Source organism: Dreissena polymorpha, chromosome 15 (assembly GCF_020536995.1).
Source record: "Dreissena polymorpha isolate Duluth1 chromosome 15, UMN_Dpol_1.0, whole genome shotgun sequence".
Lineage (NCBI taxonomy): Eukaryota > Metazoa > Mollusca > Bivalvia > Myida > Dreissenidae > Dreissena > Dreissena polymorpha.
Window position 1 is genome coordinate 42071466 of NC_068369.1, and position 27373 is coordinate 42098838.

General features: G+C 34.9%; 1 protein-coding gene across 2 annotated transcripts; it reads right to left on the reverse strand.

Moving 5' to 3' along the window:
• Window positions 1-8509: 8509 nt before the first annotated feature.
• Window positions 8510-26733, reverse strand: LOC127860810 (metallophosphoesterase domain-containing protein 1-like). Of its 2 annotated transcripts, XM_052399098.1 has the most exons (8): window positions 26572-26733; window positions 20531-20579; window positions 19397-19649; window positions 16867-16980; window positions 15990-16083; window positions 14464-14579; window positions 10732-10842; window positions 8510-9151 (listed from the first exon to the last, which is right to left on the reverse strand). In XM_052399098.1, the coding sequence occupies exons 2-8, from the start codon at window positions 20555-20557 to the stop codon at window positions 8976-8978; spliced, it is 891 nt and encodes a 296-aa protein (XP_052255058.1). In that variant the 5' UTR covers window positions 20558-20579; window positions 26572-26733; the 3' UTR covers window positions 8510-8975. The 2 variants fall into 2 exon arrangements, with proteins under 2 accessions (XP_052255058.1, XP_052255059.1); XM_052399099.1 differs by lacking the exon at window positions 20531-20579 and having other exon boundaries at window positions 26572-26732.
• Window positions 26734-27373: the final 640 nt, after the last annotated feature.

Below are 27373 nucleotides of genomic sequence, written 5' to 3' on the forward strand. Positions count from 1 at the left end.
CAAATTACTATAATACTGGGGATTAAAGTTAAAAACCGATTCAAGTAATGGTGTTTCGCAAACGGGGTAAATTATTTCCATCTGAAACATGGACGGTTAAAGGTCAGCAAATAGAAGTAGTAAATGATTTTAATGATCTTGATTTGGGAACCGTTTTTAATAATACTGAAAAAAATCAGTTAAATAAAAAATACGTATGTGGACAAGCACTTAAAGCTATGAATATTTTATTTAACAAATGTACAGTGTTTGACTTGAAACACAATGCCAGCTATTCGATGCTCTTGTTGGATGTGTACTGAATTGAGATATTGGGTAAAACAACGTCAATTGAATTGGAAATGGAACATTTAATTTGAGAATAGAACGGCGAGTTAGGAAGATACTCACTAATTATTCATAGATATGTCAAGATGATCAAATATAATGCTTTTTAACTTATTCCATATGATGTCGAAGATGAGTTTCATTGTGTTTGTAAATGTAATTTTTTACGTTGGTAAGATACTGTTTTAACATAAGGCCTTCTGTTTATAAATTCCATCAATTGCTTTATACAACTTTACATTTGAACTGATTAAACTATCCAAATTTTTAAACAAAGCTCCGACTAAGAAATAATATTTCTTATGTTGTTACTTAAGTTTACATAGTAATCCTCCATATATTACAAGTAGTTTTCCTATCCGTTTCGCAACCGTATACGATGCTGCTTATTTATCTCTGTGACATAATTGTATGTGAAATATCTAGAGCTAAGACGATGCACACTGTGCAAGTCTAAATTCAAAATTGTATTGTCTTGTCTTAGTGAATGCCATGGATAAAAGAATTGCGTTTTGCATACATGGGTATTGCACCATATTATCTTTAATAAATACATATAATTGTTTATATAAAGTAAACAGATTAAATACATATCATTATGAAGGCAATTGTGAAAAAATAAATTGATATCATAAGAGTAAATAGTAATATACACGTTTATTATATACATGTTTAATGCTTTTAACAAAATACAGGTTGTATCAATCGTTGAAAAAAAAAAATCCCGTATTACGCTACTCGCTGTTTCCAATTCCGTATTACCATACTAGCCGGACTACTTCGACCCATTTAATGACGTCACATTACACGCACCGAAAATAGAAATATCGGTGGTCACATGACGAGACTTACATACCCTATTACGAAATATATTACGTAGTACATCGTTTGACGTCATTTCTGTGACAAAACACAATAGTTTTATCTAAACTCTGTAAGGATATGTCGGACCTGGTGTTTTTTAGCAGTAAACTATGTGTTAAAAACGTATTTTGGAGGGTGTGCTATTTCGCATCACACTCGAGGCTCCGCCTCTCGTGTGATACGTCATCACACAAGCCACTCGAGTGATACAAACTCTTGGAACAATTGACTAGCGTAATATTCCGTATTTATTTAAAAGGTGAAATGGACGTAGGCATATTTACGTACTTCTTATTAGAAAAGAGACATGCTATTAAAATTATTTTATTGTTACATCTCATGGAAAGTGAAGTGGCTAAAAGTAATAAGAACCCATTCTACAATACTAAGGTGTACACGTATAATTTATCCATCAAAACATGCATCAGATGACACAAGTCCTTAAGAGCTGATATAAGTGGTTAATGTCTAGTTTGAAACAAATATATACTATGGTCCGTGACCTTTCTTGATACAAAGCAACAGATACTACAATAATCATAAAATGGTCCGTTATCAATGTCAGCTAACCTTTGTTCGCTGACCATCTGCGATGGTGATAACAAGTTGAACATAGTTGTATAAGAGAAGTATTTTCTGTCACGCTTATATTTTGTCGAGCTATCGAGCTGCATGTTTAGTACATTATTTTTATTGCACCGGGATTTGTAATACATGGCCATGACCCACAAGAAGCTTGTTAGTTATGGAAGGGAATATCCGCCAGTCCATGCATGATGTTAAATGACATTCTCATTTTAACAACTAGCATATGCTTTCTGATACATGGTAGTTGCATTTTGCCAAGTTACATTTGGGATGCAAACACTCTCAATGTCACATATTGATGTGTGTGTGTATCAGAGTTTATTTACAGGTCCTACCGGCCTCTTCACGAGGTCTTTGAGGTCCGACCTGAATCACATATTGATAAGTTTATAATTACTTCATATTTATTTTTACTTCGTGTGTGTTATTGACAACTGCAGTTAAACTTTTGGAATTTGTGTTAATGCTTATTTTAACGGCGTTCTTTGATTAACTATGATACATCCACTATCTCTGGAATCCTCTGTATAAAAGTGGTGATATGGTAAAAAAACTTACCCGTCTACATAATGCCTATTGTTTTGCTTGGAGGTCATAATATACTAAATAGTTTCCCTTTATAATTCAATGTAAAAGCGACAACTTTAAGCGAAAATAAATGCAATATTTTGCACATAGAGACCTCCATAACCATACCTTTTCTTAAAGGCCATTCTGAGCGGAATCGATTTATGCAATAAAAAAGATATGTCATGTTCAAACGAAGACATTAACTTCTTCATTTCTACACCGATTCACTTCCAATTGATACGGAATATCTCTTATGACAATACGGTCAATCTCAACTATGCATGGCCCCATTACCATTATCTAGTGTGAATAGCTTTTACATGAAATGCCAATTGTGTTGTTGTTTTGGAAAGATAATTGCATCTTGTTGTAAATAATGAATAAATCTTTTTTATTTGAGAGAGATGTACTGGTAGAGATGTAGAGATCTCTAGAGATGTGCTGGTATGAAACCCAGGTAATTCTCGCGTGTATCGGTGCTATACACTGAGCACGTAAAAGAACCAAGGTATCTATTCGCAAAGAGCTAGGGTATCGCACCCGGATTCCTTGTATCTCAATACTGTCTCTTCTGATTGCTGTCTCTACAGCAAAATCAAAGGACCCCATTGGAAATAAGTACTTGCACTTTCATGGGTTATCCTTGACCGCAAGGTCAAAATGAATACATACATATTTGAACAATTATGAGATTTTCAATAAATAGCAAACCACTATTTTGTCATTGGATATATTTATTGATTTAACGAGTATTGCTTTAACATTTGAGTCTGGCTCTGGGAAAATTGGACTCAATGCATGCGCTCAAAATGTTGTCTCAGATTAGCCTGTACCGTCAGCACAGGCTTATCAGGGACAACACTTTTCGGCAGAGACTTTTTTTATCGAAAAATTCCATTTAGCGAAAATTTCATCACTGATTTGCCCTGATTAACACATGCATTAAGATCCATTTTCTCAGACCGAGGCTCAATTATGTTGTTGTTGTGGGTCTTGTAATGACTGTGGATGAAGCCATCCATCATGAAATAGCGTGTCAAAATAATCTAAATACTTAATAACCTTTTTTACAATTTTATTAGAAAATATATGTATTACATGGCATACTGGTTAAATAATTATTAGGATGAAACACTTACATAAACATCATCTGAAAACAAAATGATCCCTCTGGTCCTGTTGCTAGTGTATCCCACACATACTGCTTATGACTAGACATATGCAACTTTACCATGATCATACAATTGTTTTCAAAGCAATCTATAAACTGATGCAATATAAGTTAAAAACCTACATATACATGTGAGATTGCACTACTGTCTGGTTATATGTAAATGCCTGGATGCACAATAAATAAACTGATTGTTACCTTTCATTTTGTTTGCCAAACTTTTTTTTACACGTGTTAACTTCTTTCATGTAAAAGAAGTTATGGAAACATTTTTGGTAGCAAATTATATTGTTGCTTGTGTTCACCTTTTACTTATAAAAGACATAGAATAAGTGTGGTAAAGCACATAACCTCATTAAATGCTAGAATTCAGGGTCCTGTCTTAACAAAGATCTTATGATACTTTTTGGTTATAACTAAATATTTAGCTTACAATAAATAGGCATTTAGAATCTGCATGATCCTAAAATAAAAGGCATGTGAATATTGAAAGGAAATAAATACAATTGACCTTTTACTCTGGGAAAATGGGGTTTAATGCATGTTCCTAAAGTGTTGTCGCAGATTAACTTGTACAGTCCGCACAGGCTAATCAGGGAAGACACTTTCTGGTTTTATGAGATTTTTGGTTTAAAGAAAGTATTTTGAAAAAGAAAATCCAGTCTAGGCCGAACGTGTTGTCCCAGATAAGCATGTGTGGACCACATAAGCTAATCTGGGACGACACTTCACACACACGCATAAAGCCAATTTCCACAAAATGCGGCTCAATTTGACTGAATAGCAGGTCTACTAAACCTAGGCTGTTCACTGCAAACAAATTATCACTAATGTCTAAATGTCAGCACAACAAAATAGAATGGCAAGAAATTTTTACTAAAAAACTACGCCATTGAAATCTAGCAAGAACAAAGCTGCTTACCAATCTACAAGATGTGTGAATAAGATGCTTGTAAAATAATGTTAAATAAATCAATTTCTCTAATATTATGTTGAGCTTAAGCATGCAAAATGCACAAATGGCAAACAACAACTTTCTGCATGATTGAATAAACAGTTCAATTGTTCCAACTAGCAGAATGTTTCTTATTAAGATTGGCCTTATTTGTTTTAAATCTTAATAAAACACCACTTCGGATATTGGATACAGAGTAGCCAAAATTCTTAGCATTAAAGCACACTCTATTATCATTATCAGAAGATTTAGACTGGTCCCTGAAGTTTTTCCTTAAGCTGCTTGTAGCTCCAGTTAATCTGATTCACCTCTGTGCTGGTGTCTCTCCCCGGTCTCATCTAGCTCCTTCAACAGGTGGTCATTAATTATAACCATGGACCTGCATTTACAGTAGGGAAGTGAATGCAGCACATTTGTCATGTTAAGGTTGAAATCTTTTAATATTTAGCTTGACTTATGCAAGAGCAAGAGCTTAGGCCTTATTAAGAAACCTTAAGTATATGCAATTGTATAACTGATTTAAGGACAAAAAATCATTTTCATTCTAAAACTGATACCAGCAGATTTACCGGTATAGCCGTTGCAGTTTGAACCTGACTCAACTAGATACACATGTTTATTTGTATAAAGTACTTATAAGTGCGGTGTTGTGGAATATGATTTTCTGTATTGCAGCAATGTCTTTACCCAATTAGAAAAAGGGCGGGTACACTTGGGAATTTTTTGATTATTCAAAAGTGTTTGATATATCCTAAACTATGGAACTCAAACCATAAACCTTTTTGGAGTTAGCTGCTAAAAGCATTTTTCCTCATCATTAATTATGTAGGGGGTTTCCAGAACAAATTGAAAGTACAGGAAGGTCTTGTAAACAATAATTAGGAAGTATTCAATAATAAATGACCTCTTTAAGTTTGCACAGTAAAATAAAATGTACATGCATGAATATTATGAATCAATAGAAATCTTTACATTAACAAGCGATGTGTTTGTCAGAAACACAATGCCCCCTACTGCGCCGCTTTGAAGCCATATATTTGACCTTGAAGGATGACATTGACCTTTCACCACTCAAAATGTACAACTCCGTGAGATACACATGCATGCCAAATATAAAGTTCCTATCTTCAATATTGCAAAAGTTATAGCAAAATGTTAAAGTTGGAGCAAACAAACAAACCAACCAACCAACAGACAGGGCAAAAACAATATTTCCCCCACTATAGTGGTGGGGACATAAAAAGCCATATAAGGCGGTATTGCCAGTAGAGATTTTCTCATAAGTTATGAAATGTGAAATAGTACCAAAATACAGCATGAATATCTTGCACCACGGTAACATGTGTTTGTGACAGCATGGAACGGCAATTTTGCGTGCAGATTGATTCAGCATTTTCACTTAATTTTCATTTTTTTGTTGTTATAACCACCACTAAAGTTTCACCAACAATCGTAAAAATATGTTTTGTGTACATACTGCGCCTTGTGAAAATCGACGACTTACATCCCAGTAATCAGGGGGCTAATGTGGAATTAACTTATCATTATAATTTCAGTAAGAATGGCCAGCATGCGCTTTTCGGTCTGCAGAATGGTCAGTTCCGTATCCAGAACCGCGTTCACCAATTCGACATCTCCGAGCTGGGCGCCTCCTGAACCCTCAATGTCCACGACAACGTGTACGGTCACATTACGGGGCTGCTGCAGAGTCACGACGGCACCGTGTTCATCTCCATCGGCGCGGACGGAAACTTCTTCCAGTTCACCGTCATGGGCCAGGAGCAGCTGGATAAGAAGATCGCTGAAAACAAGGCTCAACTGCCGTCAGCTAAGGTGTGCTTGTATAGAAAACAAGGAGTGTGGAGCTAAACAATTTTTGTTAGCAAAAAATTGTGTTTATTGTTAATGACCACGAAGCCGGAGGCTTGTCAGAATAGTACCTATTTTCTTTTCCCATTTGTACGCAAAGAAAATCTTAACAATATTCGACAAACGCTTAAAAGGCTGATATAACATTGTGTATTTTGGTTATTGCAAACAGGTTTTGGACTAACTATTTTTCAGCAGAGCAGATTGGTGCCTGTTCATTCTCTATACGAGGGTACCACTGATAATGTTAAGGACAATTTTGCTTATTGTTCCGACCTGTTAAGAGTACAAACTTATTTACCAACCATTGCGTTGACCGGACAGCAGCATGATGTGATCCTAATTGAAGGTAAGCTGTCTATATATAATGCGTGGAAACGGTTTCATGTTACCAGCTTATGTGACCTTTACCACTGATTGGCTGACTTTATAACACGACACACTCCTTCATCACCCCATGAAACCCGATACCTTTTGAGCAGTGTAATACCATTGGAGAAGTACTCGTTATTTTAGCATTTACTTACATAGGGTAAGTAAATTGCAAAAAAATTTAAAAAATTCGAAGTCTAATTTGTAACAACTGTGTATTAACATTGATAACTACATGGCCTACATGTAGGAAAAATCCTGACAAAATGAGCGAACTGTGGCTCCCTGAAGTATAAGATCGGCCAAAAAGGGCCATGTTCAGGCATTTTGGGGAGTAAAACTGCTTTAATTTGCAAGCCACTACAATAATTAAAGGATTTATACAAACTTACACGGCTGCCATAACCTCTCAGCAGGGTTTCTTCATAAAACTATTTCTTGTGGAGAAATTCGCGTTTTTAATGACCATGTTGGGAAAACATCTGGAGAAGACCAGGAATCCCTATGTGAGCAGTGACTTTATAATTCTTTTTGGTGACAAAAACCTAATTTGCAGCCATTTTGTTGCAATTTCTTTACTTTGTAGAGGAATAGAGTAAGTGTATGTGGGCACATATGCATAAAAATGTACTTTTAAATGCCTTATGTATTATCAATAGTGCCTTTTCAACATTCTCGGGTTTTATTTCTTTTTACCAACACTATTTTGGAAAATGTAATGAAATACTTGACAGCTTTGTCACATAAATTAATTGGTTACCGGTATGTACATAGAATGATGTCTTAATAAGTGTATATGGGGGTTGTATATATACTATTTAATTAGTCACAGTTTTACCCTATGTAAGTTCATGCTATAATAACAAGCACTGCTCCAATTGTATTACACTGCTCACAAGGTATCGGGTTTCCTGGGGTGTTCATTTCATTCTGAGTACCGGGCAAATGAACGTAGACGATCGATGCTCAAAGCTTTCACTAGAAATGCGGCGGAAACAAAATGGTCTGCAAAGAAACAACTTTGTATAATAAGCCACATTGACATTGACCTTCGATTGATTGTTAATTTTAAGTGACAGATTTTTTTCTTTCCACGCAATAAGGCTTGCCCATTTGGATGATTGCACTTTCACAAGGTCATTGACAGAAATATACACCTGTAATAAAAATTGACCCAATGGGCTGCATGTTTTGGCTCTTACTGAAAACTACCTCCATTTTATGGGAACAAACATATCAGAAATAAGTGGCGAAGATTCTGTGAAAAGTGAATGATTCAAATAAGGGGTGCTTGAACGGCAAACTATGCCATTAGTCTTCAGTGTCTGGTGTGAATTGGCTGGTTATCAAATTGTCCACTATTTTATTTTTACAAACATTTTCAAAAGCTTAGGTCAAAAGGACTTAACTATAGTCCACTACCCCATCCATTCATATATATATACTATATAGAGAAGGGTATGAAAAACAGTTTTTGATGAAAATGGTACTAGGTCCTAACTTCAGTACATCTCCAACTCAACAAACATATTAATTCCAAAGCTAAAATAGCCATCATTCACATACATTACAGTTTAAAATGTTGAAATACACTCACACAGGTTAAGAAGGACTAACTACTGCAAAAAGCTCATTTAAATTATACCGATAGGTAAACTTGCTCGCTATGATTACATAGTTCTTGAATGGTTTCAACCGGTTATTAGATGGGAAGTTGATCCGAATACTAGTTCCTATTGCAACTATGTATCAGTGCTCACGCGAGACGCATCAAAATACAAATTGGAAATCTGTAGGCTATTATGTATTTAATTATGTCATTTAACGTTACAATCTTATATAAAACCTGTCATATGGAAAAAATACCCTGTCAGCATGCTGGCTTAATAAAATAAAATAGGCCTCTTATTCGAAAGAGGTCATAAATAGAATATAAAACATAAACACATACATGTATACACTTGAAGAGAGTCTAAAGACAGCAAATGTGGACAAAATGTAAAATACATAAATAAACCCATCCATACTAAATGAAAACCAACAAGATCAACATTAGAATATATATATATAAGTAAAAATGTTAAAACAATGCTTTCAAAATATCTTTCTAAAAGAAGACACAATGTTATTTTACATAAGACTAGTTGAAGGTTCAGAAACACTTATTAAATATTTGCAACAATATAACATAATATCACACTTTGATCAAGTTATCTCACTATGTATCACAAATGCAACCTATATTCCATCGGTTTTTAATCAATGATTCATTCCATTCGATGCTGAAGCCAAGCCTTTCACTGAGACACGTTCCCGCAGTTTGTATGCTGGATTGTCGATTTCAAACACCACTGGAGGATTGTCAGGTTTGTACTTCCTCGTGCACATTGAAGCGTTAATATACTGAGTGCCATCATGTTCCATTCTACCATACCCTGCAATATAACAACACAAGTTATTTTTTATTAAATTAAATTTTGTATTACCGTACTTTAAGCAGTTATTTTGTTCCTTAGGCTGAATTATATTAATACCGGGCCCGAATTTCTCGAGAATCTTTATATTGTTTTAAAGAGTATCTGGCTTAGGTTGCTAATTGTATGGAGTCATATTACTGTTTTGCATTGTAAGGTTTTGTATAAAAATGTACTTATGTTGTTTATTTCATACACAATTTAACTTGTAATACTTTAAAATTACTTGTTTGTAAACTTTGCTATTTAAAAGTGAGCTAAAGCTAATCCTGAAAAGACAGAATTTTTTAGGACTTGTCGCTGTAGACCAATGATAGTTTTGACTCCTTTTGAATTTTGTCTACACTTTCAAGCTTTTAAGAGTATATATTCATTTATTTTTGTCCTGAAAATCAACTTAGTTTGGGATGATTTTCTGTTGGCTTTATATGTTGGCCATTGTCTGTTCATATATTTATCATGGTATATGTTATACAACTGTTGCTGTTTGCAAGCCAGTTGTAAGTTTCCACTAGATTACTTAGCTTAATGCATAAACATAAGGATATCATTAAAACTGATGGATGCTCCCCAATGATGCTTTGTCAATATATGGTTTGTGTGGAAAAAAAGAATGACCTTGAGAAAATCTATTTTTAGTCTTGTTGACCTTGACCCCAGTGACCTCAAACCTCATCAAAAGGTAGAGTTCCATGCAAGGTACCTACATCCCAAATATATAAGAGATCGATCAAATATTGAAGGCGCTATGAGAAACTGTAACCAAAGTGCGACCTTGAGAAAATCTATTATTAGCTTCAGTGACCTTGACCCCAAACCTCATCAAAAGGTAGAGGTCCATGCAAGGTTCCTACATGCCAAATATGTAAGAGATCGGTAAAATATTGAAGGTGCTATGAGAAACTGTTACAAAATTGTTACCGAAAAATATATTTTTAGTCTCGTTGACCTTGACCTTGACCCCAGTGACCTCAAACCTCATCAAAAGGTAGAGGTCCATGCAATGTACCTACATGCCAAATATGTAAGAGAACAGTAAAATATGGAAGGCGCTATGAGAAACTGTAACAAAATTGTGACAGAAAAATCTATTATTAGCCTCGGTGACCTTGACCTTGACCCCAGTGACCTCAAACCTCATCAAAAGGTAGAGGTCTATGAAAGGTACCTACATGCCAAATATGTAAGAGATCAGAAAAATATTGAAGGCACTATGAGAACCGGTAACAAAAGTTTGACGGAAGAAAGTAAGGAACCCCAAACTGGCAACTATATTCTCCCCATATATATATATGGGGAGCATAAAAAGTCATCCCAGATTAGCTTGCGCAGTCAGTCTGCACAGGCTTATTAGGGACGACCCTTTCCGCTTTCATATTTTTTTGTTTAACACAAATCCAGTGTAGGCGTAAAGTGTCAGCCATGATTAGCGTGTGCAGACTGCACATGCTAATTGGGGAAGACATTTCATGCACAGACATTAAGCCTAGTTTTCTGAGAATGCAGCTTGTAAGAGCCCATTGACACTTTGACACTCATACCTTCATGTATATGTCCAAATACATGGAACTTTGGCTTCAGTCTTGTTTGCAGCTCATGTAGTAACGCTTCACAACCACAGTTCTGACCTTGTATATTCGTGTCACATATACCTACAAGTATAGAGGGTCATATATACCTACAAGTATAGAGGGTCACATATACCTACAAGTATAGAGGGTCACATATACCTACAAGTATAGAGGGTCACATATACCTACAAGTATAGTGGGTCACATATACCTACAAGTATAGAGGGTCACATATACCTACAAGTATAGAGGGTCACATATACCTACACGTATAGAGGGTCACATATACCTACAAGTATAGAGGGTCACATATACCTACAAGTATAGAGGGTCACATATACCTACAAGTATAGAGGGTCCTTCATCGTTTGAATTACCAATATGAGTCACACATTCCTAGAAGTAAACAGTATGTTTGAGTGTTTGAATTCATTTAATATGACAAATATACCTGTTAGTAAAGTATGCTTTTCTTCAAATATGTGTCACATATACCTGCATGTTTAGTGTGTATTTGTCTTCATTGTGTGCCACACATACAACAAGCTCTTTTGCATACATTTTTTAAGATAAAAAAAGAAATTATGATAAGTAACATAAGTAGTATAATTTTAACAGTCATATTGATAAGTATTCATCTGACATTCTGACAACGACATCATAATACATAAATAAATCCTATTTCTTTCTAAATTATTGTTAACAGTTTGCATTTTAAGATATATTTTAAAATATTAACGATTGTTTTAAATTTGAGTTTGCATTAAAATGTAAAATTTGTCAGTAATGTCATTTACAACAAGAGCTGTCTCCATAGGATGACATATGCCCCCAATAAACGCTTTGATAGAAGTTATTGAAATGCACTAAGTGACCCCGTGACCTAGTTTTTGACGAGGCATGATCCATATTCGTACTTGACCTAGATATTGTCTAGATACAACTTCTGACCAATTTTGGTAAAGAGCAGATGAAAACTATTTGAATTAGAGAGCGGACACGAAAAGTTGTTATTGTAATGCACTAAGTGACCCCGTGACCTAGTTTTTGACCTTGCATGGCCCATATTCGAACTTGACCTAGATATTGTCTAGATATAACTTCTGACCAAGTTTGGTAAAGATCGGATGAAAACTATTTGAATTAGAGAGCGGACATGAAAAGTGTGACAGACTGACAGACAGACGGACAGTGCGAAAACTATATACTCCCTTTTCTTCGAAAGGGGGCATAAAAATGATGAACAGGATGCTTGAATAAAATGAGTATGAGTTGATAAATTTGGATGTTATATTTTTTGACCCGTTTCGTCCACATATAACATTTGAGCATAATTAATAACAAGATGGCTTAAGTCCCTATGTTGCTCACTTATGTAACTGAACAAATTTATGCAACTTTGTGTGTGTGTGCATAATGAAAGGGTCTTCTGACCTTGCTTTCAACTTGTAATAATTTGTGTATGTGGCTGAGATATCATAAGAACAAATGTTTTGCTAGCTTTAAGCTGACTGGGCAAAAACATGTGACTTCTTAAGTCTTGACAAGGCTTCACTGTGGCCCCTTGAAGCCACATTTTTCAATTGACTAGAACAATTTTCAAATTAGGTTGAGCTATAATAAGAACAAATGTTCTAACCAAGTGTCCTGAAGATTGATCACCAAAATGTGACATCTAGAGTGTTCACAATGTTAGGCTTTAACCATATAAGGAACACATATTTGTTAACATTAATTTAAAAAACAACATATGGTGGACTATTAACTAGCGCTCCATTGGTCATTGTCGGCTCAGGTACTACTTATAAACCCCGGGTACTCTTAAGTATACTTACATGTACCCCACGTATGGTTAATATACTTAAACGTACCTGGTCTATATATTCGACTGTACCCCAGTTGTATTCCTGCCCAAAATCCGATGTCGTAAAACGCGCTACCGATTACTGTAAAACGATATTCTTAAACAAACTTCTCTTTTTAAAAAACTGCATCAACATGCTTTTTGAGTATAAGTTTCAATAATATAGAGGCCATTTAACAGAAAATTTTACATACAAAAAAATAGCCGACAACGAACGATTAAGCGTTAAACTTCCCGGGTATGTTTTAGTATATTTACCATACCTGGGGTACATGTAAGTATACTTTAGAGTACCTGGGTACATGTAAGTAGTTCCCCGAGCTGACAATGACCAATAAAGCTTAACTAACCATATGATGGAATATTTACTAAACACATCATGGACTATTAACTAACCATATGGTGGACTGTTATATGACCACATGTTTGACTATTAACTAATCATGTGGTGGACTATTAACTAACCATATGGTGGACTATCAACTAAACACATCATGGACTATTAACTAAACATATGGTGGACTATTAACTAATCATGTGGTGGACTATTAACTAACCATATGGTGGACAATAAACTAACCATATAGAGGACTATTAACTAACAACATGGTGGACTATTAACTAACAACATGGTGGACTATTAACTAACAACATGGTGGACTATTAACTAACAACATGGTGGACTATTAACTAACAACATGGTGGACTATTAACTAACCATATATTGGACTATTAACTAACCATATAGAGGACTATTAACTAACAACATGGTGGACTATTAACTGACCATATAGTGGATTATTAACTAACCATATAGTGGACTATTAACTAACCATATAGAGGACTATTAACTAACCATATAGAGGACTATTAACTAACAACATGGTGGACTATTAACTAACCATATGGTGGACTATTAACTAACCACATAGTGGACTATTAACTAACCATATAGAGGACTATTAAATAACCATACAGTGGACTATTAACTAACAACATGGTGGACTATTAACTAACAACATGGTGGACTATTAACTAACCATATATTGGACTATTAACTAACCATATGGTGGACTATTGACTAACCATATAGTGGACTATTAACTAACAACATGGTGGACTATTAACTAACCATATTTTGGACTATTAACTAACCATATGGTGGACTATTGACTACCCATATAGTGGACTATTAACTAACCATATAGTGGACTATTAACTAACAACACGGTGGACTATTAACTAACCATATGGTTGACTAATAACTAACCATATGGTTGACTATTAACTAACCATATGGTTGACTATTAACTAACCATATGGCTTACTATTAACTAAGCCTATGGTTGACTAATAACTAACCATATGGTGAACTATACACTAACCATATGGTGGACTATACATGGTGGACTTTTATCTAACCATATGGTGGACTATTAACTAACCATATGGTCGACTACTTACTAACCAAATAGTGGACTATTAACTAACCATATCGTCGACTTCTTACTCACCATATGGTGGACTATACATTAAACCATATGGTGGACTATTAACTAACCATATAGTGGACTATACACTAACCATATGGGTGGACTATTAACTAACCATATGGTGGACTATACACTAACCATATGGTGGACTATTAACTAACCATATGATCGACTACTTACTAACCAAATAGTTGACTATTAACCAACCATATTGTGAACTATTAACTAACCATATGGTGGACAATTAACCAACCATATGGTGGACTATAAACTAACCATATGGTGGACTATTAACTAGCCATATGGTGGACTATTAACTAACCATATGGTGGACTATAAACTCACCATATGGTGGACAATGTGTCATGAGAATGTCCACATCATCTGGTATTTTTCTCCACTTCCTTGCTAACATTTCCCCTCTTTGCAGCTGGAATGCAGTGCTGTAGAATAACGGAGACCTACAAAGATAAACCATACACAAAATCAATGTTATTTCACTTCAATTTAAATATATATAGGATTTGGCACAAGTTGTCATATCATACCATATTTTATTGAACGAGTTCAGAAATTTTGTTAGTAAGCGAGCCTTTGGCAAGCTTACTAACGAATTTCCTGGACGAGTTTAATAGAATATGGTATGAAATGACAACGAGTGTCAGATCTTTTTTATCACATGATTTTAAATGAGCAAATAAAAAAAAATTTACACAAACATAATGATAAATCCTGAATGTTGTTTACATTTCGTGATGTCATTTGATGTTGCAACGTCATTTCAGCAAAATAACAAAATGCGATTGTAAATAGAACGAAAATAAGCCAATGAAAACAATTAACAAGGGCTGTTTGTAAAACATGCATGCCCCCATATGGGCTGTCAGTTGTAGTGGCAGCCATTGTGTGAATATGTTTTTTGTCACGGTGACCTTGACCTTTGACCTAGAGACCTGAAAATTAATAAGGGTCATCTGCCAGTCATGATCAATGTACCTATGAAGTTTCATGATCCTAGGTGTAAGCATTCTTGAGTTATCATCCGGAAACCATTTTACTATTTCGAGTCACTGTGACCTTGACCTTTGACCAAGTGACCTGAAAATCAATAGGGGTCATCTGCCAGTCATGATCAATGTGCCTATGAAGTTTCATGATCCTAGGCGTAAGCATTCTGAGTTATCATCCGGAAACCATTTAACTGTTTCGAGTCACTGTGACCTTGACCTTTGACCTAGTGACCTGAAAATCAATAGGGGTCATCTGCCAGTCATGATCAATGTACCCATGAAGTTTCATGATCCTAGGCCTAAGCATTCTTGAGTTATCATCCGGAAACCATTTTACTATTTCGAGCCACTATGACCTTGACCTTTGACCTAGTGACCTGAAAATCAATAGGGGTCATCTACCAGTCATGATCAATGTACCTATGAAGTTTCATGATCCTAGGCCTAAGCATTCTTGAGTTATCATCCGGAAACCATTTTACTATTTCGAGTCACTGTGACCTTGACCTTTGACCTAGTGACCTGAAAATCAATAGGGGTCATCTTACAGTCATGATCAATGTACCTATGACGTTTCATGATCCTAGGCCTAAGCGTTCTTGAGTTATCATCCGGAAACCATCTGGTGGACGGACGGACCGACAGACCGACGGACTGACATGTGCAAAACAATATACCCCCTCTTCTCCAAGGGGGGGCATAAAAAGTATATTACACATGTGTAAGATAAAAATATTTGTAATGGTTATATTACATGGGAAACAGGGTAAGAGATGTGATAAAAAAGACTTCATAATGATACTATTGCTTCAAATAAGCACTCAATTTCAGTTAAACATGTAAAGTAATATCATGTTCTACCAGGGTGCTCCGTAGATCTTGAGTCCGGACACAATCACAGACTGATCCTCAAGGTATATAAAGTTGCTCAATATCTGATGGGGTTCACTCACACCTGAAATACAAATATCACAACATCCAACATTCTGGTGAAACCTCTGAGAAAAACTCCATTTAACAAGAGATTTATGTAAAACATATATGGTTCTAATAAAATAATTTATGATTAACAATTACTGAATCATCATTTGACCATTGTTGTGTTTTTTTCATGTTGATTGTCAAATGTCAAAAAGGAAAACTGTCAGCAAAGCTGATTTTTCTGCAAGTCTTTTTGGAAATGAGCTTTAAACATATCATTACATCATATTTGATCAGGGAGTGGCCATTTCATACCATTACATCATAGTTGATTGGGGAGTGGCTCTTTTAACATACCATTATATCAAAGTCTATTTGGGAGTGGCCCTTTAAACATACCATTACGTCGTAGTCAATTGGAGGGTGGTGCTTCAAACATACCATTACATTATAGTTAACTTGGTAGTTTCCCTTTAAGCATACCAATACATCATTGTCAAATGGGGAGTGGCCCTTTTAAATATCATTACATCAAACTCAATTTCAAGTAGGCCCTTTATACATACCATACCAATATAGTTAACTGGGTAGTTTCCCTTTAAGCATACCAATACATCATAGTCGCATGGGGAGTGGCCCTTTCAACATACCATCACTTCAGAGTCAATATTTAAATCTTTTACATCTTTTTTAACAAAACTAATGCCATACTAGTCTGCATACAACACTTTTGAGTCGGTTAATGATGAACATATATTAATTTAAAAATATTTACAGAATCACTAGTCTCATAAGAGTAAAAGAGCAATTGGCCTACCATAGTTCTTCTGTAAATGAAGCCTTCGACTGAGTTTCAAGGATGCTGAAGGGACTTCCAAACAATCCTCATGGTTGCCTGCTATCACTATCTTCACTGGGTGAGGTAAGTGGCCTGAAGTTGTACAATCATGTTACCTATGGTCTGGGAAAACAGGGTTTAATGCAACCGACCAAATCGTGGTGACAGATTAGCCATTGCAGTTTGCACAGGCTTATATGTGATGACACTTTCTATGTAAACTAAATTTCTGCTAAAAAATTGTGGATATTTGTTGGATTCGGTGGAATATAGATTTTATTTCACAAGTGATCATAAAAATATATACTTTGTATGATCACGAGTGAATTAAAATCGGTATTCCACAGAATCCAACAAATTTTCTTTTTATTTTATGCTTTTTTTCACTGTTTATTTACATTGTAAAAGTTTAACTGGAGAATGTTGCTTTGAATAATGATGTCATTTCGTCGAAAAAATGACATCATTTCACAGTAAATCAGTGAAAAATATCAATATTTTTCACTGTTTGAAACATTGAAATATCAGTTTTATTTCACTGATATTTCTCTATAAACCACCGGAAAGCATAAAATAAGAGACTATCTTAAAACAAAGAATACCTTAAAAGCTGAAAGTATTTTACCATGCATTACGTCACCCTATCCAAGAGTGAGGTTCATATTCTTAAATGACTGCCCATGAATTTTCTATGGACAAAAGAACTAACTGTTGCTGTTGTTTAACTAGCTGAAAAATAACCCAGACGATACATTTCAAAATAAATAGCAAGTTGATATTACCAAGACATGTTATGCCTTTTTTGAGCATAGGTGCATAGTTTTCAAACACTTTGTACAGGACCGCTGTAGATGTAATATGACAAATAGTACTCTGTGGTTAAAGAGGAACCATTTCTACAGTGTTATGATAAACGAGTGTAAATAAATCATTAGACCCCTAGGGTATGGCCAGTGTGACTCTAGGGGTACGTGCTAAATAAACTTAATGTAAGGCCACCATAACATTTCAAAAATTAAATCTGTGCCAGGTCCCAATTGTTTCAGAGAAAAATATTTATTCATTGTGCTATACAAGTTTATATAAACCTTTTGATTCCCAGAGCATAAAACATTTACCATGGCCAGATTGAATCTAAGTGAGTGATTTGAGCAAATTCTGTTGAGGACTGCAATGTGATATTATTACCAAATATTAAACTCCTTTGCCAAGCTGTTTCATAGGAAAAGAATGATATGAGAAAATAGGACTTATGCCATATGCAGCCAGCCTAGCTCCACATCATGCAGCGCATTCAAACAGACTGGTCAGAAGCTACCTTGTCTGCTAATGAGACCACAACCATTAACAAGGGACAAAATTGTCACAAAACCAGGTTTTCAGTTGAAAAAAAGTCTGATAAAGAGAGACAATTCAAACTGTGTATTGTTAACCCCCTTGTGTAAAATTGACCTTGATTTCAATTATAAAAAAAGTCTAATAAAGAGAGACAACTCAAAATCAAAATGTGCATTGTTACTGATTGTTCATAGTTACATAGTTGTTTCAAAATCAATCTATCTTTAGTTGTGGCGACCTTGACCTTAGAGATATTGACATAATTCTTTCGCGCAACACACCGTCCAATAATGGTGAACAAATGTGCCAAATGATTTTAAAATGTCACAATGAATAACATAGTAATGGCCCAGACAAGCTCATTTATGGCCATTTTTGACCATCAAACTCAAATTGTGACCTTGACCTTGGAGATATTGACGTGATTCTTTCGCGCGACACACCGTCTAATGATGGTGAACAAATGTGCCAAATGATTTTAAAATCTCAAAATGAACGACAAAGTTATGGCCTGGACAAGCTCATTTATGACCATTTTTGACCTTCAAACTCAAATTGTGACCTTGACCTTGGAGATATCTACGTAATTCTTTCGCGCAACACACTGTTTAATGATGGTGAACAAATTAGCAAGATGATTTTAAAATCTGACAATGAACGACAAAGTTATGGCCCGGACAAGCTTGTTCCGCCTGCCAGCCAGCCTGCCGACATTCGCCAATCTAATAACCAGTTTTTTTCCTCCGGAAAACCTGGTTAAAAACAACCTCAGCCAAGACATCATAAGAACAAATGTTCTGACCAAGTTCCATGATGTTTTGATAATATATGTGACTTCTAGAGTGTTAACAAGCTTTTTCTTTAATTTGGCTTTTTCTTTAATTTGAACTAGTTTTTGACCAAACATGACCCAGTTTCAATCATTGCCAATATATCCATGGGACAGTTGTTTTGACAAAGTTTAAAAAAGATTGGAAAATAAATCTGGCCTCTATAGAATCTACAAGCTAAATGTTGACAGACCACGAACCACAGACATATGTAGACCAATACAGTTTTCATTCTTATTACAAAATCAGATTGCATGTGTAACATTAAATACTGTTATAAAATATTACCCAACTCTCCAAACAGTAAAACAGCCCTTTAAATTCTAGAATATGCAAAGTACCTAACAAGATATTGAATTCATGAACTTCCCGTAGACTGCCACGAAGTGTGAAGTCCCCAGCGTGAAGCAGAATGTCCCCTGGTGGGATGCGTGACAAGTCGGATAGCTGTAGCTTGCTGTGTGTGTCGGATATACAAACTATGGTTAACCTTTTCTTGTTGAAAGTGACCTCACATTCTAAATCCACCTTATCAGTTGTTGTGCAATAATTTGAAGATGCAGTTAGTTCTTCTGATGTGGAATTTTCTGGTTCCTGCAAAGAATAACTCATTTAACGACAATTTTCTTACTTAGTTCTAAATCATGTAAGGATAATAGTTAATAGACACAGACAAATCTTCACTCTTTCCTGATATATATTTCGATTCAAAAGTCTAGTTTTTTTTAATACATTCTTTTGAATATACAAATTGTATATTGTCAATTTTATTGTTGAGTTACATATAGAAAATGCAGTCCACTTATAAAAACTAAAAATCTTATTCAAGCAAAATATATAAGAAAAGAGTTTGAATGTTCCAAATTCTATCATGTGTCTCCATGACAATGCCCACACATATGCTGACACAGTGACATACAGACAGATAACAAATGAGCACCATTATGTCGGAGGCATACAGAGTTACATGTATGATTTTTCTCATACGCATACATTCCATATTAAATGTTATTTCTTTCAGTATGCAATTCATGATTATCCTTTCTTCTCATTTTGATTTTTTGACTCTTTGATAAAAGGAAGCATATGATTTTGCCAATTCAGATTGATGATATTGAAGTCGCAATATTCATAGCCAAAGTTAACATGTATGTGAATCTTGTTCTGTGAAAACTGGGCTTAATGCATGCACGAAAAGTGTCCGCAAAGGTTAATTAGGTTCAACACTTTCTCCCTACATCATAATTATGTTTGCTCCTAAGAGGCTTCTTTTAAACAAAAAAACACCACAAAAAACAAAAGTATCGGCCCAGATAAGTCTGTGCAGACTAATCTGGGATGACAATTCACTCGTATGCATTTAGCCCAGTTTTCACAGAATGAGGCTGATGTTTTGAGTCAAGAAAATGAGTTGCAATTGATTGTATCCATCTCCTTTCACAGAAAATAATGTAAACTGAATATTAAAGTCTTACCTCAGTATAACCACCTGAATTTGCCATTTGTGTTGTTTAGTGGTTTCATCTGCCATGTTGATAATACAAATTATTATTGTTTTTGTTCAAAACAATTAATGAATGAATGAATAACGTAATTCACACAGCGAAAATAAAGATACAAATGCATGGTTTATAAACGGTTGATTGCAGTAGGAATAATTTATTTATATATTACTTTTACTATTTATTATTTATAAGTATCTGGTGTCTGATCTAACTTGTATTTACTGCCTTTCTATCCTTGCTACCAGTCTATTTTGAACTACATTAAATAATTGGGCCTTTGTTCCTCATGGATTTCATGGTGTTTACTGGGTATCACTTGGAGGCCCATACATTTATTAAATTTGGCGTTAAGATTATGTTGTAAAATTGTTATCATGTGTTGTAGTTCTGGCTACCATAACTTTAAATGTCGCTTTTTATGATTTTTGACTGGCGCGACTTTAAAGTTATGGACCAACCCCATTAGGAAAGTCAACCAGAAATTCCAGAAAAGTTGACAGTTAACAAACACCTGTCCAAAACAGCTGTTAAATGCAGTTATTGGCCCAAATCAACCACTTGACCGGAAAGATTGACATTTTTCACATTTAACTCAGGGGTTCCGCTGTCGATCGCCATTGGCGCCAAATGTCGCTAAATTTTTTAATGTGGCTCCAATTTTTTAAAAGTGGCGAATTTAAAAAAATCGGTAAAATCCTATCCGAAAATGTACTGCGAGTCGAAAGCACGCGACCGAGCATTAGCCGCCAGCGTCTGTCAGTTGTAAATATTGATTTACGACGATGTAAGCAACCTACAGTGTAGAGTGCACTGAAATCACCGAAGCGTGTAAGTGTTACAAACGGTGTTTTTACTGCTATTGTCAAGTTTTATGGGGTTTATTATCGGATTAACGGCTCCTTTATGATATTGAGCAATAAGTTAAGTAACACGGGGACAAACTGTCACGACAATCAATAATTATAATGATTATTAGGGCCGCTATTTCTTTGTTACAATCAAAACCATGGGGCTGGCAAAAGCATTTAATTTCTCCACATCAACAAATAAAAACTTGTTTCAACAGGTATTTGTGAGCATTTCTGTTTAATAGATTCATTATTGTAATGTTCTGGGAAGGATATAAAATGATTAAAATAACAACAATTTCTGATATAAATATAAAACATTCACTCGATGTACTATATTTTGGATATGTTAAATTCGGACATTTAAAGATAGGGACATTTATGTGTTGGTTTGATGTTGATAGTTTGTAAAAATATGTTTTATGTTATTTCAGGCAACTAGAATGGATGGTGGCAATTATCTGGGCCTTTCTGTCAGGAAAAAGGCGTGAACAACAGTCATTTAATTGAACCTGGAAATCATCCACCACTAACAGAAAACTTGTTAACAACAGAAGCTGATGTATATCATGTCCAAATGACCAAATATAACTGTTAAACACTTTGAAGTGAGATACTGTTTAATACATTGATGTTAACATTATTATATTATTTTGGTTATCTGTGTTGTTTATCAAGTTGAAAAAAATGTTATTTATATACAAATAAAGCTTATTAAGACTTATGAAGGTACTTATTGTTTTTTATTATGAAATAACATACTTTTTAAAGTGATAATATAGTCAATGACATTAATGTAGTAAGGTTTCTTGAAATGATTGTTCTTATTAATAAGGTGGAATAACCGACAGTATTCACGCCGCGAAAAAGTGGCGACAACTTTTTTTGGGCCAGTGGAACCCCTGTAACTGATATATTCTTTCACAAAATACTATCTTAAACATTTAAAATTTATCTTTTCTGCTCTAACATATCAAGAAAAACAGCGATGCCAGGGCTTTTTTTCCTGACTTTGTGAAGCGGCCCTGGCCCCCTTACTTTGTGAAAAAATGAGTCGCGAACTTTTCAAAATTGTGAAAAAACGAGTTGCAATCTTTTCAAAATTGTGACAAATTGAGTCGCGAACTTTTCAAAATTGTGAAAAATTGAGTCGCGAACTTCTTAAAATTGTGAAAAACTGAGTCGTGAAATTATTAAAATTGTGAAAAACGGCCCATTTTATAAAAATTCACGGCCATGTTAGGTTTGTGAATTGTCCTTTTCAAAATTGTGAAATGTCCTTCCACGGCCACTCATAAAGGAGGAAAAAAAGCCCTGGATGCGAAAGACATTTTTGAAATGCGAATCTCCCGAGATTTCACAGTCATATGACGTTATTTCTATTTTTAGTAACATACCCTTTGCTCAAATGTTTTAAATTCAGAATGACATTTCCCGGTATTTTAAATTATTCTTCCTTGTTTTGTCAACAAATTGTAGTGTAAATACAAACTCAAAGTAAAAATTATTTAAAATTACCAAATTCACTTTGAAATCAGTCTTTTAATCCACCAGACGTAAGTTGTTCATCACAAATAATAGATTTCAGAAAATGAAAGTAATGTTTACAATTACATAAAAAATGTCAAGGTCAATCCGAAAGTATCCAAATGAAAACTCGTCACTTGACAATGGCGTCAAAATTATGAATTTCAGGCTGATGAGTTATTTTCATCTATTGTAAGATAAATTTGAAACATTTGAACCATAAAATATGCCCCGACGCAGTAATTTATATTCATTTACCAATATATGTAGAAATGTATCCAAGAAAATGAACTGTCTTTGATTTAAAGCGTGACATAAATATGTTACGACTCTGGTTGACTTTCGATATGGGATTCCCTTCAGTGTACAGGTCTGTCAATACACTGTACTATATGAACTGTACGCTGAAGTTTCTTTAGCTACATGTGTTGTAATGTCTTCAGTTAAGACAGGGCTTTTATTTTACTTATATACATGAAATTCTGATGGGATCTATTGTTTCAAACAGTGTAAAAGCCACTGTGTAGGCTGAAAACCTCTCTCTCTCTCACTTGCTTTTGGCTCAAGAACAATAAACGTAAGTCTAATTTACGTTAACGAGTAAACGCTGTTTCTTTTCTCCTTCTAATTTATCAGCTAGATATTGGACAGTTTAGTGTAAATCTATTTAAATAAAGGTTAATTGAATAAGTAACATGTCATGGCAAATGATGGCTTATGTTTTATTATTATCTCGGGAGTAACATGGAAAAAAATATAGCCTCTAAACCTATAAGTTCGTGCACCTTAAATTAAAATGGCATATCTTTCATGAAAAATCAAAAGACAATAACTAAACTTGATATATCTTTATGATTTATCTTTTTTTAAACAAATAACGAGTGAAATATGTTGGTTGACAGCTTATAATAATGGAGTTACGTACCTTTAAACATTCATGTATATGGTAGTCTGCGTCACACAGAATTACACTATAAGATCGTGCACCGATTTTGGTGACATCACAGCGAGGCCCTGAGATGTGTTTATAATAGCCGATATATGTTTTTGTGAATATATGTTTATTTGTATTAAATATGTGTTGTTTTAGATGAATTTCGTGAATAAACTGTATTGAAAATAATGGTTTAAACAAAACTGGTCTTCATAAAAACGAAATATGAACTGTGATAACTGTATTCAGAGGTCTAGATAAAGTGTATTTACTAACGGAAAATAGCTAAATAAAATTCTATTCACAATGGGGGCATAACAGGCTGTCACCCCTTCTTATGACAGTTGTTTTGTGACAAAATCCCAAATTGACGCAGTGAGAACCTTTATCGCAATAGGCCGGACACGATCTTAAGGTAGTGTTTTATTCAGGCCGTTTTAGCGTGGCGCGGCGCCACGCCGCTTTTTTGAAGTGCCTCGCTGCCCCTTTCAAAGCAAATCAGCGCCACGCTGCCCTTTTCAAAGGCAGCCGCCCTGTTTTCCGCCGTGCGCGACCTTATTGATAACATCTTAATTGCCTCTTAACCAAGCTTCTAAGCCGACTATTATCAGCGAAGATTCGCACGGTTGTTAATACGTCATGCGTGAATAACCATGTGTCAATATCAATCGATAATTTCAGTGGCTTTGTAACACTAATCGGTCCGGATACAATCGTGCACAGTTACTTAGGAGACTTGATGAAAACCTCGATGTTATTCACGTGGAAATTGTGCATTTCATGCATAATTCAGTTATATCAAAACATTTATTTTTATGCGTAATTAAATTAAAAAAAAAAAAAAACACCAGTTGTATCTGTAAAATATTGATTTGATTTCAATTTAATGCAAAACAGTTTTGAGTTAATAAAAATTAATTTACAGGGCTTGCACTAAGCGGCGTACGGCCGTATATTACGCCCGATAATTGTTTCCATACGCCGATTATAAAACCCCATGACGTCCACTGTACTTCCTGAACATTGGCCATACGCCGAAAATAGCAACCCGTGACATATTAAAGCTGTCGATTAAAATAACGCTCCGCCTCCTATCCAATACAATAGGCGCAGGCTCATATCAAAGCTGTCGATTAAAATAACTCTCCGCCTCCTATCCAATACAATTGGCGCAGGCTCACAGTAGATGTGTGTTGATGAATTGTAGCAGATGACAATCTTAACACGTTTGCTGTTCACGGTTATGCAGACCGGGCTTAATTGGAGCACGTGTTTGTTTATTGTCACGATGTTTTGATTACAATAACGTGTGAATGTCGGCAAAGAAGTTGATACCCCGTCTTGGACCCTGTTTGGCCCAAAGTTGTTAATTGTTGTAACAGTAGTAGGCCTGCACCATTGGTTCAATTAAGAACATTATGACCCGTTTGTAACTTGTCAAAATATGTTAATTGGCAAACACAGATATGAATTTTTCTAAAATATTGAACTTGTACCACTTATCATTCGTGTTTAGAATGTCGCAACGTACGCTTTCCGATTTTGGCATTCCACTTTCGACGTAACATAAATTAGAAATTGATGCAAATTGCTTTGTAAGCAAAACAAGTTTATATCGGAGACCAATTAAAGTGTATTGAATTAATTGACAATGAACAAAAGACAGTACGGCGCCGTTCCTAATTACACTTTTTGCGAAATAAAATGTACACAATACAACACGTGGTCATGAAAACAATGTCATTACGCAGAACTTTCTGACTATTCAACAAAGTGTTAGTGTGTGTGAATCTCCATTTAAGATGCATATAAAGGACTTGTTTGTGCAATGTGTGTAACGTTTTAAATATAAATAATTGTTTAAGAGGGTAACTCATTTAACAGTATTCTAAGACTTCTTTGAAAAGCTATAGTTTGTATAAGATATATATCCTATGGTGTTTTATCTTGTTTTTTGTTTCTACATGAAAATATAAAACACATAATAAAATATACATTCTGGATTTTGTTGGTTTAATTATTCAACAATAAATCTCAAAACTATACATACAATGTTTGTGTGTAACAAAGCTTGTTATTAAGTCACAATACAGATATATGTGTGCCCTTTTTATGGATGTCGCGCGCTAAAGTGCCCTTTTTTGAAATTTTGCACCACGCCCTTTTTCCTTCCTGTATAAAACACTATAAGGTATGGTCTCGTGTCATAATTTGGGGGTAAAATTTTCCGCATACACAGCATACTTTAATGGTATTGTAATGCAAAGTACAGAGAGCACAATACAAATTCGAGACGGGCTTCCAAGGGAAACTACTCTTATTACAACATTTTACGATCAAAACATTGACAAACATAGCCGTCTGGTGAAGGAAATGTGCAGATTTTAAACGTTGTTTAGGCTTTTTCTTTGGAACGAGGTCAGAAAAACGGACAATTTATATCATATTTATTGTTTTTTCCTCATGATTGTTGTCTTATAGGCTGTGGAAATTCTCGCGTTACAAAAGTGAACAGTTTTCGGGCACGTGCGTTCGAATGTTGCTTAGAAGTTTACGTCATAAAAAAGTACAAGATCTTATAGGGCTGCACGAAGTTATAGGAATAGAGGATAAGGCTATGTAGTCCTGTTACATTATACAGACTGTCCGAAATACTGGTGTTCTCCATTTTATAATAATACCAAAGCGAAGCACATACTAACCATTAACTAATACGTATGTTTGTTGTAAATGAAACTTCCAGCAAGTAAAACTTATTATAATTATCGTCTTGATAAAAGAATATATTTTTTTATGTTGATGTTTCCTTCCGTGTTGCAATTGTTTTTGTTGTTGTAGAGCTCTTGATTTTAATTACCGGTAGCGAACTATTTAATCGATTACATCGCTTATAGGTTAGAAAGTAGTAAATGCAGGGTGCAGGATCACGTGACTGTGTGGCGTTCATTATTATGGATGTAAATACAGCGGTATGTGATGCTCTTCGTTAAATTACATCTTTAAACATTTTTTTAAAAAGAATTTCAACGAGTGCATATAAGAAAGTTATATGCTGATAATTGCAATGTGAAATACATCAGAATTAATTTATTTAATAAGCCTGTGTTCTTGGCCAAAAATTCGACGTGTTAAGCATCCATGTACACGGATATGCTGCAAAGAACGGGAAATTTTGGCACCGATTTCAGACGTATGTAATGAATTATTGTTAAATCTTAAGATATTGACACAAACGGCAAGAAAAACTGTCTTAAATCAGAGACGTAGTTATCTACGTCTCTGCTTAAATGCACTAAATATATTGCAAATGTATTTCAATAACTTTGCAAAAATAAAGTTAATAACGGCGATTTTTTTGTAATGCGGTTTGGAACCCTGTCGTTTTACTTAAAAAAACAACAACAAGGTGTTGCAATACAAGAGCAGTTCATGTTATTTACATTGTCTAGGTCACACATTAATGTAGTTTAGTTTTTAAAGGGATCTTTTCACGCTTTGGTTAAT